At 41.5% G+C, this 14,610-nt stretch overlaps 1 protein-coding gene across 2 annotated transcripts; it reads right to left on the bottom strand.

The window, feature by feature from the left end:
• Positions 1–2,337: 2,337 nt before the first annotated feature.
• cdhr2 (cadherin related family member 2) lies at positions 2,338–13,736 on the bottom strand. 2 transcript variants are annotated; one of them, XM_037460042.2, is made up of 32 exons: positions 13,568–13,736; positions 13,269–13,344; positions 12,211–12,267; positions 12,067–12,126; positions 11,848–11,987; positions 11,709–11,759; positions 11,540–11,629; positions 11,360–11,449; positions 11,132–11,254; positions 10,687–10,833; positions 10,303–10,378; positions 10,106–10,215; positions 9,477–9,689; positions 9,232–9,381; positions 8,974–9,135; positions 8,831–8,892; positions 8,486–8,729; positions 7,575–7,814; positions 7,402–7,471; positions 6,738–7,322; positions 6,550–6,621; positions 6,235–6,284; positions 5,981–6,132; positions 5,433–5,529; positions 5,241–5,329; positions 5,041–5,112; positions 4,686–4,821; positions 4,126–4,247; positions 3,893–4,006; positions 3,710–3,793; positions 3,366–3,423; positions 2,338–3,283 (listed from the first exon to the last, which is right to left on the bottom strand). In XM_037460042.2, the coding sequence occupies exons 1-32, from the start codon at positions 13,697–13,699 to the stop codon at positions 3,146–3,148; spliced, it is 4,062 nt and encodes a 1,353-aa protein (XP_037315939.2). In that variant the 5' UTR covers positions 13,700–13,736; the 3' UTR covers positions 2,338–3,145. The 2 variants fall into 2 exon arrangements, with proteins under 2 accessions (XP_037315939.2, XP_037315940.2); XM_037460043.2 differs by having other exon boundaries at positions 13,489–13,590.
• Between the last annotated feature and the right edge of the window lie 874 nt (positions 13,737–14,610).

The raw sequence follows: 14,610 nt of genomic DNA, 5'->3' as shown, positions 1-14,610 counted from the left end.
GCTGCGGGAGCCGACACCAACGACGCAGAGCTACAGGTGGGTCGGCAGGTGGAGTTCTGTTCTGTGGCCACATCTCCCATGACGCCAAAGACGCCCTCGACCACGGCTTTCCCAGAGCTTGCCGGGAGAGAGAGGGTGCAGAAGCAGGGTGAGGTGAAAAAGAGCAATGTGCAACGGGAGTGCGGCCAACAAGAGAAGACAAAAAGTCAAGAAGAGTCTAAGTCAGAGATGACTGGAACTTTGAAATGTACCACATCAAAGGAGCACAGCGAGTGCTTCGGCTCAAATGCATCTCCAGGGAGGCTACCGGTTTCACAAATAACTCTGGAGGATGGCAATCAGCAGTGTAAGCAACAGAGGATGGGGAGCATGGATCAGGACATTACAATCCTGGTAACCCACTATGGCAACTATGAAGAGGAAGAGGAAGACAAGGCTGAGTCATATTGTCATACCCCTGAGACAGAGACGGTCAAAATAGATGAATTTGAGGAACAAAGGGAGAACAACGGTGATGCAAAGAGAGGGGATGGAAAGGAGAACATCTCCACAGAAACTGCTGCCCCAGATGTAACGGAGCTCTCAATCTCAAACCCTCTACGCAGCAAAACGGAAGGATCTTCTGTTTCCACCGGCACCGAAGCAAAAACCGACGTGAATTCCAAAGTGAACGAAAACAGAGTTGAGTTGGGAGAAGTGCCCAAGCCGAATGTCCCCGAATCTCCGGCCCCCTTCGGCTGCCACAACATCCGCACGCAGGTGAGCCTGGAAGTGGTGCACTGTCAGTCTGCAGCTACCAGCCCCATGACCCCTCCCGAGGGCGACCAAGCCTTCTACTTCCCCAGCTCTTTGGGAAAATGCGCAGGTGTAGATATCAAGACTAAAGATACCGAGCCGCAGGTGGGTCCGCAAGTGGAGTTTCGGTCTGTTGCTACAGCTCCAATGACCCCGAGAACGCCCACCATCATCACTTTTCCTGAGGTCAGGAAGGATGCCAGAACAGAGGAGAAGATAGTGGAGGAGGATGAAGGCCGAAAGGAGCAGGTGGTGGAGAACAAAGACGAGGAGAAAGTAACTAAAGAGAAAGAGGAGGAAGCAGCTGAAGAGGACTCGCCTGAGCCAATGAACTGTACGGAGAAAGGGGAGGAGCCAGTGCAGGAGGTGAGGTGGGATGAAAAGGGGATGACTTGGGAGGTGTACGGGGCGGTGGTGGAAGTGGCTGTGCTGGGCTCAGCCATCCAGAAACACCTGGAGAAGCAGGTGAAGAAGCAGAAGCCCTCAATGCCTCCCCCTCCTCCACTCAACCCCTCAGCCGTGCCCCTCTCTCCAGAGTCCATTCAGGGCGGTTCTGGGTCTGGATCTGGATCTGGATCTGGTTCTGGTTCTGGTTCGGCCAAGGGCCGTCCAGGGAAAAGGGGGGATCGCGATGGAGAGGTGAGCCGACGCAGAAGAAATCCTTTCCGTCAGCTGATGGAGAACATGCAGCAGCCACATTGTTGCTCCAGAGCTCACAGTGCTGAGTGACGCAAGTATCCCGTTTTTGGAGGGGAAGAAAACCCTGTGCCATAATACAAAGATATATATATATATATATCACATGATATACTGTAGGTGACCGTGATTTGCTGATTTCCTTCAGCAGTACAGTGTTGTGAACGTGCGAGGAGCAGATCAGCTCCTCGCACGAGACGAAAGAGCACAGAAGCGAAGCGTGAAGTTCCGTGCTTTTGAAATGAAGGAGAGGCATCAACTACTTGGCTTCATTTTTCACATTTTTCAATCAGACCACTCGACTGTCCACTGAGTCATTTTAGCTGTTTTTTGAAATGCACCTCAGGCCATATGAAGCCATGACAATCCTTGCTCTTGGGTGCTCACAGGCTTTAAACACAGCTTTGAGTGTGAGAGATGATAGTGACAGTTTTTGATTGTAATTCATGAACTTGTGGTCAGTCTTTGCAACCTGGGGGTAATTCTGTTGCTTGGGTACTGAAGTTAAATTAGAGCTTAATCTTGTTTTGCTGTGTTTGTGTGAGGACCTCCTACCATTAGTGCAGGCTTTTGTATGTGTTATATTCTGCTTTTGGATTCGGCACAATTTAGATTTTAACTGTATTGTGAAAAGTATAAAATTGTTCAAATGACACGAGAAGCACAATCAACAGGTGATATGAGGGTATTTTGGTCATTAGTGACTGTGTATAGTAATGCCATAATTAGTGATTTTGTTGTCAATTATGTGATGAATTAGTTTTTATTTGCTTTAATTTAGAGGCTGTTACAGTGTCAGTGATGTTGGTGTTTATAAATTAAATTCATAAAAAGTGGGATCAAATCTAAATTTTGCAAAATGTATTTTATTTAGATTGCATTACATTCAATCTGATTACGTTACATTCATTTAGATGTCAGTAAACAGTCAATAATTATTTCTCCCCACTGCTCTTAGGAATTTTATGTCACATTGCATGAGGTTTTATTTCAGCATGAGAATCTCAAACTCAAAGCAATTAACTCAAAGCAACATATAAACAAGTCTTTTGGCAGACATGCCGTCATAAAAATTTCGTTTACATTAAGTTATATTTCACTCTTTTTGGAATGTCTTTCTGGTAGCATCAGCAGCAACTAAAGTTACACAGTGTGAGTTAACATGTATTATTACAGTTTATTTCAAAGCAAGTCAACAATCGTTAAGCTGCTGCTTAAAATGCTAAGAAAAAATAAAGTGATTTACATGTGCAACAAACAACTCTCTTGTTTGCTTTACTTTTGCTTCTGTCCTATTTTTTTTGTCTAGCTACAATTATGTGAGGTGACTTTTGAAAGAAGAGCTCGACGTTTGTGGAAATGTGCTTATTTGCGAAAGAGACGGTTTGTTGTTTGTTTGTAGTTGCATTAAAAGTGAAGTCACATCTATCAGAAAACTTTAGCCTAATGTCTGGAAACAGGCGGAATTTTTGTTTTCCATATTGTTAGTCCTTGATTTAAATGTTTTGACAAAGCAAATTCATCCCTTGTTGCCACGAGCTTGTGCGTAACATCAATAACTCTTTCCAATTGGTCACAAAAGAAGAATAAAAGTATTTGTCCAACACCATCAATTTGTTTAACAGATTACAGAGAAGCAACGCGATTATACCCATCACAGGTCTGTGGTGCTGAAGATAGGGTTACTGAAACCAATGTGATCACCAGAGCTTTTCTTTTGGCCCCGCTGGGCGAGAGCTGCACCCAGAGGTTCAATGCTGTCCTCCTCCTCCTCCTCCTCCTGGATAATGTTCTAATGAGGAGCAGGCAGTTGTTGATGTTATATAGTATTATAATGATTACAAATGAAGATGGACTTTGAAATTCAAACTCACCATGGGTTTATCTTTATCAGTGTTGGTCATATAACCGCTGGAATCAAGGGAGTTGAGGCTGTTGCGCGTAAATAAAAAACATAGATAGATAAAGTCATGCCCATATACAAAACTCCCCCATTAAATCTGTGTTAAAATTTCTGATGCAGATCAAATGTTATACACCGACATTGGAAAGTAAGTCCTCCATCACAACATGTCGCCATGAGCGCGCTGGGACAAAATGTTCTGATGGAAACATTTTCCAGTGTGGCAACCAGCGTGGCTACAGAGTGTGAGGGTGTGAGGCCGTGTGTGTCACCGAGAGCCACAACCTCAACAGATGGCGCAGAGCCTTTCCTTACCTGACTTTGTCCACATCGGAGCTCTCCTCGTCCATGTCCAAGATCATGGCCCCGTCGATGATGCGGTTGAGAACAGGATTGGCCCTGTTGATTTGTAAAGGACACACATAGGAAGACAAACCCGTGTCACGCTTCAAGTGGCGCATTCGTTCATGCGTCTTGTTGACGCCGTTGTCTCCTCACCCCTCCGTGGTGTACTTGTTGGTACCAGGCACCACGGGACCACTTTTCTGGTTGTCAGAGGTCACCGTGGCTGCAGAGTTCATGGCTTTAGCGGCCTTCAGCTTCCTCTTGTAGCTGGAAGGTAAAGTGAGGAGTGTAAGGAGCAAGGAGGGAGTTGATCAATGCTTCTGAGTAAACAGATAATAGCGCCTTCCAATCCTGTTCCTAAACGTATTCCGAATCCCTTTTCTTACTTTCTGCGAGTGCACATGAGTGAAGTGATGAGGACGGCCAGCACGACGATGAGACCGGCCAATATCCCGAGCAGGATGTACCTGACCGGGTCGGTGACTTGTTCGATAACAGGAGCCTTCCCCTGAAGCACAAGTAAGAAATCTTGAGTCCGGGCAACTATGAGGTTTGGACACATCTAGTTCATTCATATAGGTAAAAGAAAATGTTAATTTATATATTGAATTTAAGTAAGAAGAGCAAAAATACACACACCTAAACAAACTAAACGAAACTAAAACTAACAACGACTACTAGTTGACATCTATCTATCCTGCAATAAACTCCTCTGTCATGAAATTTGGATTTTTATTATTTTGTACATTTTAGAAAAACATTTTTTTTATTTATTTAGTTTATTAACGTAATAATTATTACAATTGGAGATATTATTCATATCTTCAAACTCGAAATGATGAGGCTCAATATGTTTTGCTTGATGTTAAGTCGTTTACGATTGCATTTGTTTAATTAAGTTCACACGTGGAAGTCCTTCTTCTACTCTGAAGCTACTGATACTCACAATGTCCGCAAGGCCAAGCTCTATAAGTGCAAGCGAGTGTGGAGGTTCAGAGATCATCTTTTCCACTTCATTAAAGCTGAGAGCAGTTCCGTTGGCGTAGACAAAGTATGCCACTATGATAGTGTTACCTGAAACTCTGAGAGAAAAACACAACTCACTTATACACTAGAAATAATGATCCTGAATGAACCATTTCAGCTGTTTTAAAATCAAAATCCTTTCATTGCAAATATCAACAGTAATCTTCTGCAAATGATTTGTCTTGTGGTAGTTGTTTACAGGGACACTGGCACCACCCAGTGGACAACTGTACATGCATTCGGACTACTTGGGTTCAGAGATGACCAGAGCTTGCCTGGATACTTCCGCAGTGTCAGAACGGATGGAAGCAATTTCAACAGAAGCCTTCGTTGCAGCAGTGAGCGCTCTAGAAATTCAGAGATCAGAGAAAATGCATGAGAGATGTGAGTGTCAACCAAATAAATCATTGTCAAATCCTTCAACTCTATGACATTAGAATCTAGTTTTGACTGAAACGCAGTGTGTGGCAGGTACCTGGTGATTTCATTGAGGTTTGCTTCAACGACAGTTTGGGATTTTGTGAATGCGAGTTCCACTCGAAATGATTCATCAACTGCGAAAATCTGCAAAATGAACAGAAGTGAAGTAAGGACTCAAGCTGAAGTCCTCCTGTCAGTCTGGTGTTTTCCCGACTCAGAATCGAGCCGCGTGGCGGGAGTCACTCACCTCCAGTATGGTGCTGGTGGAGAGGTCGCCGGTGTCAGTTGCACTCACTTTTACCAAATACTTCCCTTTCAGTGAAGTATCAAGCTTCTCGCTTGTTCTGTGGAAAGTGGACAAAATCAGTATAGGACATGATGAGACATCGCGCCCCCCCAATGGGCCCCCCAGCACAGACAGATTTAAGCTCAGCTCTCTCATTGTATGTGTCTTTGTAGCCAACCATGAAGTTATTTTGTGTCTCTTTGTGGTAATTTTTGTATTTGTTGACGCATACATCTCTGTTGTCACTATTTTTCTCTTTATAGGTCTTTGCATTGTGTTGTTTACTTTTTGTATAGTGTCTATATAGTATAGATTTTAGTCTTTTTCTTTTTATTTAGCACTTGTTTGTAGTTTTTCCTTTAAAAGAAATATTCACAGGCCCGTCAAAGAGGTCCCTTAATACTTTAAAATGAGTGCAGTGGTAAGCACAAACGCTTTTGCGAACGCACAAACATTTAGAGCACATGAAGATATATTATCATGATGCTGATGCACAACTTTGTACTCACTGAATAATGCCAACATATACGTCCTTTTGCTGTGTGGTGACGGCCTCAAACAGAATCCTCATGGTGCTTGTTTGATTGTTGTCGTTTCGAAATTGGACCTCGGTTACTTTAAAGTCAATTTGCCTATTTATTCCAGAGTCTCGGTCCGTAGCCTGAGAGCAAGAGATACGAGCCAGAGAGAGTCGAGACGTCATCTCACATATAGCTCATTGACAAGCACAGATCCTGTCAGTAGTTTGTTTTTCATTACTCACGGTGACGGCTGCCACCGATGTCCCCTTGCTCGCACTTTCTGACACCACCACTAAAATTAAAAGGAAGAAAATCTTTTTTAAATTTGATTGTGTTGACAAAATACATCAAATGACAACCATTACCCATAATCTAGGTGTTTTTTTTCTAAATGAAGTGTATTGGTTTAAATGAATTTGTCTAATTACTGTGACTAGTGACTTTTTGTTGAGCACCAAAGCTCAAAGATAAGTTTAAGGGGTCAAAAGCCAAACAAATTGATACTCAACTTAAATAAAATTACAGCCATAGAATCTCAAATATATATATATACTCACCAAATACAGATTTGGAGAAAATGAATTCCGGAGCATTGTCGTTGATGTCTTCAATGTTGATCACCATTTGTCCTAAAATATTTCAAAAGAAAAAATGAAGTTCGGTGGCATGGCGTGTGTGCGTGCAGGTCTGTATTCACATTGTTGTCGATGCTGCGTTATTATCCGTACAGCGACCCGCTGCTCACCTGCTGTTGCACTGTTGTTCTCTCCCTTCTCTGTGTACTCGTCCACCACCTGGGCGTCTATCAGCACCTGGTCACATTCTTCATAATCCACCGTGTGCTCCGGGTTGACTCTGACTTCCCCCGTTGGATCCAGGATAAACCAGCTGCAGGGCTCCAGAACTCCGTTGCATCTGCATTCGATGGATTCCAACTCGTAAACCAGCGAGTGGTTGCCGTCTTTGTCCTGTCCTGTGAAGCTCCCGACGGGCCCGCTAATGGTGAAGTTCTCCTTCACCGTCACGGGGGGTGTCGGCTTGAACTCGGGCCTCTCGTCGTTCACGTCCAACACGTCCACCCTCACCGTCACCGTGGCTTTCTTCTGTTCCAGATCCATCGCCTCCACCTGCAGTTGAAATTGCTTGCGAGTGCTCTCGTAGTCCAGCTCAATGTCTGGGTCCACAGTGATGTTTCCCCTGTAACCCCGCTGCTCTGCAAAGGTGCGGATGATGAAGCTGCCGAAGCTCCCTTCTATAATGCTGAAAGAAATGCGGTTAAACTCTGCGGTCTGGTCCAAATCTTCAGCCTGAACAGAACCCACAAAGGCACCTGATTGGAAAGGAAATACAATTAGAAACCAGGCGTGACATTTTGAAAACTGAAATATGCCTTTGAGTTCAATACTGACCTTTTTCACCTTCTTTGACAGAGAATTTGTAAGTGGTGGCTTTGAATTGTGGTGTGTTATCATTGGCATCCTGGGACGCATCAAGAGAAAAGACGGTTATCTTCTCGGCCAGGCGTGGCAGCTTCGGGAACCACAAATTCCTGATACTGTGCTACACAGTGTTGAAGACTTACCTCCACGATGATGGTAACGGGCACCGTGGTGGATAAGGACGGTACGCCCTTGTCCGTAGCAGTTACGTTGAGCTCAATCATACCGTTCACTTTCGGGTCCACCGCCTCACGATCAAGCTCACCGGTATTTCTCAACACGCCGGTGTCAGGGTCGATGGTGAAGTTGACACTGTATTGGCTTGGATCAATGCTATACACGATTTGGCTGTTTTTGGTCTCGGAGTCATCTGCATCGGTTGCCTGTCCAATTGAGTAACAGTAGAATAAATGGTTTTAAAAAACGACATTTTTTAAATATCAAAAGTACACTTCATTGCAAAGACATTTGATCACCTGTATGTGACTGTTTGGACATCCACGTTTAAAGCTAAAACAGCTATATTTAAAGATTTCATATGTTATAGCATAAAAGGGATCTGCGTCAATTTGACAAATCTACTGTCACTCTTTTGATAGGTGTTTTCAAGTAAGAAAAAAGGTCTAGGTCTGGAAATAGAAATAGTCTAGAAATAAAAAAATAAAAAAAACATTAGCTGCTTCTAACAAACACAATTTTGTTTTCCACCAAAACCGTTTAGTTGCGTTGTGGGTAATGTAGGCCCCAGGTTCTAACAAGGAAGAATATTTGGAAAACATATTTGGTTCTGCATATATATTATTCTTTTATTTCCTTTTGGGTGAATTATTCAACATGGGTTTGAAGTTGGTGGGAAGTGTAAAGTGCTAAATTTGGTTGAGTGCTTTTTTGAGGGGTCTCTTGAATGGAAATAGGACATTTTGGGGACCAGAATCTCTGGGATTGCAGTTTATAGCTATTTTGCAACATGGAGAATTACAAACATTAATCTGGTTAAATATAGCACCAAAAGGAGTTGGCCATGAAGACTCTTGTGTTATTGTCTCACAGTTACCTCAATCTTAAGTTCAAGGGTTTCACCCTCTTTAACAAACTCCCGGTAGTTGTCTCTGTTGAAGATCGGGGCATTGTCGTTGATGTCAGTCACAGTGATCTCCAGCACTGTGCTGCCGGGCTTGTTGTCCGTGTCACTAGCCTGCAGGGTGGCTGAATACAGAGATCTGACCTCACGGTCCAGCAGAGTTGAGTTTTTCACGTAAACTCTGCCCGTGCGAGGTTGCACGTCAAAATACGGCAGTCTGAAACACAGGTAGAGGCAGCTCTTGTTGGTTAGTTCGCTCGACGGCAACGTGTGCACACGGGCTGCGTTTAGATTAGCAGAATAACGGGTTTGCCATACATGCTGTCTGGAAGAAGTCTGTAGGTCAAATTGCCTTGATCCATTGTGTCAGGGTCGTCGGCCTGGGGAGAAGAAAACACATTGGTTTGCTCATCAAGTGCTATGTGTTTCCTACATGCCATCAGAGACTGTACGGGACTTACAGTAATTGTCTTCAATTCTGTCCCAACAGGAGAGTTCTCAGCAATGTTTAACTTATAGAGTTCCTGTGGGAACTCAGGGCTGTTGTCATTGGTGTCCTTGATAGTAATAGTAACTGTTGCCGTCGACTGGAAGGTGGATTCGTCTGTATCTGTAGCAATGATCTGCACCATAACACAAGGATAGAAATCAGCTCAGATGGATGAAGTGCTTTAAAAAAATCACAAATACAATAACCAAAAGATGAAAAAAGTTCTCACTTGCAGAACCATTTGCTGTTTGTCTTCAAAATCTAGTTTTTGGGGCTCCTTGACCTGAAGCTGAACGATGCTGGCTGATGTTGTAGATGTTGGTTGTACAGAAAACACAGCTTTGTCTTCTCCCTCCAGGGTTAAAGAAGTCGAAGTAAACTGTGAAAAGTCATTAAAGAATATTCCTTAATTCACTCATCAATGTAGTTCTTAGTTGAACATTTTCCTGTTTTTTTGGTGTTTTTTTCTCTCACTTTATCCAGATCTTTGACAGTCATGTTGATGAAAATGGAGCCCAACCAGTGCTCATCCACCTCTCCTGTGAAGTGACTCTCTTCCACACACTTGTGCTCATCCACACATTTGTAAAACTTCGGCCCGTTGTCATTGACGTCTTGGATGTTGATCAGTACTGTTGTGGTGGCGGTGGCTTGGACCCCGTGGATGTTCGGTTTGGACTCAGTCGCCTAAAATAGAAGAAGAGGGACAAACGTCACATTCTCAACATTTGCAAAAATTGATTTTCTTAATAAAACGTAGTTCTCATGAGTTAAATTGTATTTTTTAATTTTATTTTCTGTTATATTTGACAGATTGCAGCAGACATGTTCCTTTGAACGGTCGGTTATTGAGAGAAGCCTGGTTCTGACATAAGATGAGTTAATATTCATTTTGTTCAACGATAAAGATCCCGCCTACTTATTATTCTGATTTCCTGTGCCCATGTACCTTTACATGCGTGTCTAAAATTTAGTTTGTTCCATCAATTATCCCTCACAAGCCCATCTATCAATTAGATGTTGCTGTGGAAATGTACATGCAAGACAAGACAGATACAAAGTAAAAAAGGAAATGTATCTATTACTCAAAAAAGCAACTGTACCTTTACAGCCAGGGTAACAGTGTCACCTATCGCTTCTCTGTCAATATGTGACAGTACAGATATGACGCCATCATTTGCTGAGATTTTAAACAGGCCCTCAGCTGTGGAATCTGCCAAATAATGTGGAGGAAACCAAAACATTGCTTAATCCCGTGATCATATTAAGAAACTGTTGTCGCTGAGTCGATCGCGCTCACCTTCAATGCTGTAGATGATTTTATCACTGATTCCTGTGTCCTGGTCCAGGGCGGTCACTTGAAAAACAGACGTGTCCTGGCAAAGTCACAAAAAAGGATCTTCATATTTCCACACAACCCAAAGCGGGCTTACCGGCTGTAGATTTCTATAATGTCACAATGCGATATGCAGCAGCTTTGTGAATCCTCGGCTAACACAACAAGACGCGGCCACATCCGAATTAAAAGCATCAGATACATCACAAAGAAATGTGAAAAAGTGCAGTAGCTGAATGGAACGCGCTGTATGGCATATTGGCTGTAATTCATCTTCATCTCTTTCTTCCTCTTTTTAAAAATCAACATCAACAGAAAGGACACATTTTCCAATGAAATAAAACTTACCGCAGGAGAATTCTCTTTAACACTCCCTACGTAGGGAGTACCAAGGAACCGCGGGTCAAGGTCTGGGACATCCACAACCGTAATGAAGGAAAACGCGATGCTTGAGAAGTAATTGGTTTGATTATAATAACATTGGCCTCCACCATCCTGTTGCAGAAGAAACAAGGTTGTCAAATTCTAATTATAGATGACAAATATTATTTAAAAAAACAATTTTCTTTTCTAAATACACATTCTTATTGTGAATGAAAAATTCCATTCACAAAAGAACAGAGCCCCTTCTCATTCCTAATATTTTTCATGTCATGGTTGAGGTAAATATACCAAAAAAAACTGTATCCTTCAGGAATCACAACGTTTTCTTTCCACAGTTAAATAAGAAATCTGACACCACATCCAGACATCTAATTTCCTAACTATAGCTTTACTATGGCATAGTACTTACAGTTGCGTTAATCTTCAGCCGATAGAAGGTGCTCAATGAGGTATAATTCAGAGGCCCCACTAATGTGACTTCACCAGTCGTGGATACAATGTTAAAAAGACTAGATCCAGCATTTGGAGTAACCTGGAAAGTATCACAAAAGTTAAAGTTCACTAAAGTTTACAGAACAACAACAAACCAAGAGATATGATATTAATCTATTCATGATGATGTACAAAAGAAGCTTACTTCATCAATGCTGTATTGAATAACAGCACCGCTTGAAGTGTCTGCATCGGTGGCCAATGCCCTAAAAAGAGTCGTACCTACAGCGGTGTTCTGATAAAATGGAGGAGGATGAAAGCAAAGACAGAAAAAAGTCAATAAACTAATGGGTTTAATATGATTTAAGAATATTATTTGACTTACTTCTGGGGTCTCAATGTCATATGTAGAAGACTGGAATATGGGTCGGTTGTCATTTGCCTCTAATAATATTATAGTTAATATTGCTGTTTGCTGAAAGAGATTGCATTGTGTATTGTGGATATAATGCACAAACCAATATGAATTCATGTTAAATATAACTGAAACTTACTACATTGGAAGTATCAGAGACAGCAACTCCAAGTGCCATTACATCAGACACCTAGAATAAAGAAAATAAGAAGAAATTGATGAATGACTAAAAACAAATGTGTTAAATATGTGTTAAACACAAATCCAGCACAGCGTACCTCTCTATCAAGACTCCTAAGGACCGACACTCTCCCGGTGTTACTTTCAACTTCAAAGTATTCGTCATTGGGCTTAGTGAGTGAATACGTCAATGGGTCACCTTCAGGGTCTGTTGCTTTTATAGTAAACCTGTAGGCACCTATACAAAAAAACATTGGTACAACATAAATCTATGTGTGCAGTAGATGTTGACGTGTAATACATCAAACATACTTTACCTATTGGAGTGTCTTCACACACAGAATAAACATTACTGTCGATTGTAGGACTGTTATTGGCTGTGGGAAACATATGGAATAAGTTAAATGTCACATAGTGAAGACATAGTGGCAAAATTGCATTACAATTACCTCAATACTCACCTTTACTTAAGCCGATAAGGCACAACACTAAAATAGTTCCTTTGATCCCTTCCATGTCTGAAAACAAAGAATACGCAATCTGACAAGAAGAACTAATACAATTATTCAGTTAAACAATTGAACAAACTATTTAGTTTAATGGATTTACTGTGTTTATACGTGATACTTGTTAATAGTTTTTGAATCCATTCAACAATAATTATATTATTAAATATCTATATTAAATATCTTGACTGGCCTTGATACCGTCAAACCTACATTGAGCTTTCAACTGCTCAAATCTAAAGGCTTCTTTCTTTCTTCTCAGATTGATATGTGTATTTATTTTTTCTATTTTGTACATATAACATGATAACAACAATAAAGTAACCTTAACAACAATAAGTAGATCAATCAATTGTTCTAAAGCCAAACAAAGATTATTCTTACAGAAATTCAGACATCTAATTCCTTCCGTGCCTCACTTACAGGTTGAAGTTTAACAGCATATTGTATATGGCCGCACCCAGATTAGCAGTATTATAGCATGTGTTTTTACCACCTGTTGTGACATTACTGAGCAGTGTCCGATGACACAACCGTTAATTATAAAATAACTAGCGCCAGGGATCAAAACCCAAAACCCCAAAACAACCACATTGTCACATCTTTAAGAGAGAACAACAAGAAGTAGTTAATCTTACATTAGCCTTTAGTCACCTTAACTTTTACCTAAACGGTTTGCCACAACTCCCACTAATTCTACTTTCAAGACCTAGACGGAATTGATCCGCATATTTAGTTAAGTTTGGATGTTAAGGTAATAAACAAACAGTAATACATATGAAAATAAGCTGATCGTTTAGATGTCTCTATACTTCTGACAAATGTTAGATTTATATTTGTATCGAGTAAATGCTACAAATTTACAATAGAGTTATAGAGTACAGGACAACACAGTTTGCTATGTCAGATTGAATAGAGCAGAACCTTTGACACAGATATGCTGACTAAAAACACCCCTTTTTTAATACTAACAAGATTTTGAACTCATTTTGAAATACAGCAATCCGACTTACCAGCCGACATCCAGAGGAGGTTCTCCTTTATGTCAAGATGAGACCTTTGGCTCTTGTTCCTCCTTGTGGATATGGCCTGGCGGTTGTAAATATGAATGATTAACACCAGCACAAAATGCACAGCCAATAACACAGCAGTAAACCTTCTCGTGTACGTTTCTTGAAAAAGGTCCGGAAGCATTGCTCTGAAGTGAAATGGAAATATGTTAAACAGAAATACCGCCCTGCTGTTTGCTCTGACGACGTAATGGTGGTTGAAGCCGGGTTTGGTAATGAGGGACAGAAGAAACTTCTCTCACCATCATGGGATGGTCAGCCTTGTCACCAGCAGCGCACGGCGGCAAGCCATACTGGGTCATCCAAACCCTGATCCTCTTTTGAATGGGTGATTCCGTTGTCATGGCAACGGCAGCGATCTCTTTGCTTTCCATTACGGAAACAAGGGAGCCTTTCTTCACCGTGAATCATCAGAACCAATCAGTGGACCAATGTTTTTTTTTTCAGAAAGCAGAGATCCATGTACCTCCCTAATGAGTTCGGCCCAGTAAGCCCCCTCCCCCCTAATTAAAGGCTGTTCTTCTCCTTACACACTGGATTTATTCACTATCAGACTTTTGCCTCAATAAAAACACTGCACCCCCCCCCCCCCTCTTTCCACCGAGGTAAAATGGAGTCCTGAAAACACACTTCTGTTCTCCTAGATACTGATTGTAAAATATTGATCTGCCATACTAACTGCTCAAAAAGAGCGAATTACTTTTTTAGAACGGATCTACATGTTTTAACAACTTAGCAATGCTGGCCGCTCTGTGAGGCTTAGAAAGCATAGTTCTTTGCCGACATGCTCAGAGTGACACTTTTAATGCTTACACACAGATTCAGATCATTTTGCTCACCATGTTGACTTATTCTGATAGCATGCTGGAAGGTGGCACTAAACACAAAGTGCAGCTTATGCTGATGGAAATGCTTTATTTATTAAGATATTAGGATCAAAAAGACCAAGGACTCCTGGAGGTAATGTCAGGTGAGGATTTTCAAAGTTGTTTTGTTTCAAATTTTAAGGGGAAATGTTTGTACCAATACTGTTGGAATAGATAAAAACTTTCAAATTTACAATTTTTTTGTAGTGTGTCCTAAGTCAGAAGTTCGGTGTGAAAATCATACACTTAGTTAAAGAATATGTCCCTTTATACAATGACGTATGCAGCATGACTGGGGAGTGATATCATTCACGTAGAAGCAACATTAACCTCAGTATTGATGATATATATTGCGGATATCTAATTCACATTGTAAAGTAATTAGACTTTGGTTTATGATTTACAGCACAACCCTGCCA

The sequence above is a fragment of the Pungitius pungitius genome, chromosome 2 (genome assembly GCF_949316345.1).
Source record: "Pungitius pungitius chromosome 2, fPunPun2.1, whole genome shotgun sequence".
NCBI classification, from domain to species: domain Eukaryota; kingdom Metazoa; phylum Chordata; class Actinopteri; order Perciformes; family Gasterosteidae; genus Pungitius; species Pungitius pungitius.
This window is presented reverse-complemented; position numbering and strand designations above follow the sequence as displayed.

Bases quoted from the DNA above. Each gene is read 5' to 3' on its own strand.
- cdhr2 (XM_037460042.2), bottom strand. From the start codon at position 13,699: ATGGAAAGCAAAGAGATCGCTGCCGTTGCCATGACAACGGAATCACCC. The intron at 7,815-8,485 runs GTAACTGTGAGA...TCAATTGGACAG, and splicing joins CCCTTGAACTTAAGATTGAG to GCAACCGATGCAGATGACTC. The intron at 7,472-7,574 runs GTAAGTCTTCAA...GATGCGTCCCAG, and splicing joins CCGTTACCATCATCGTGGAG to GATGCCAATGATAACACACC.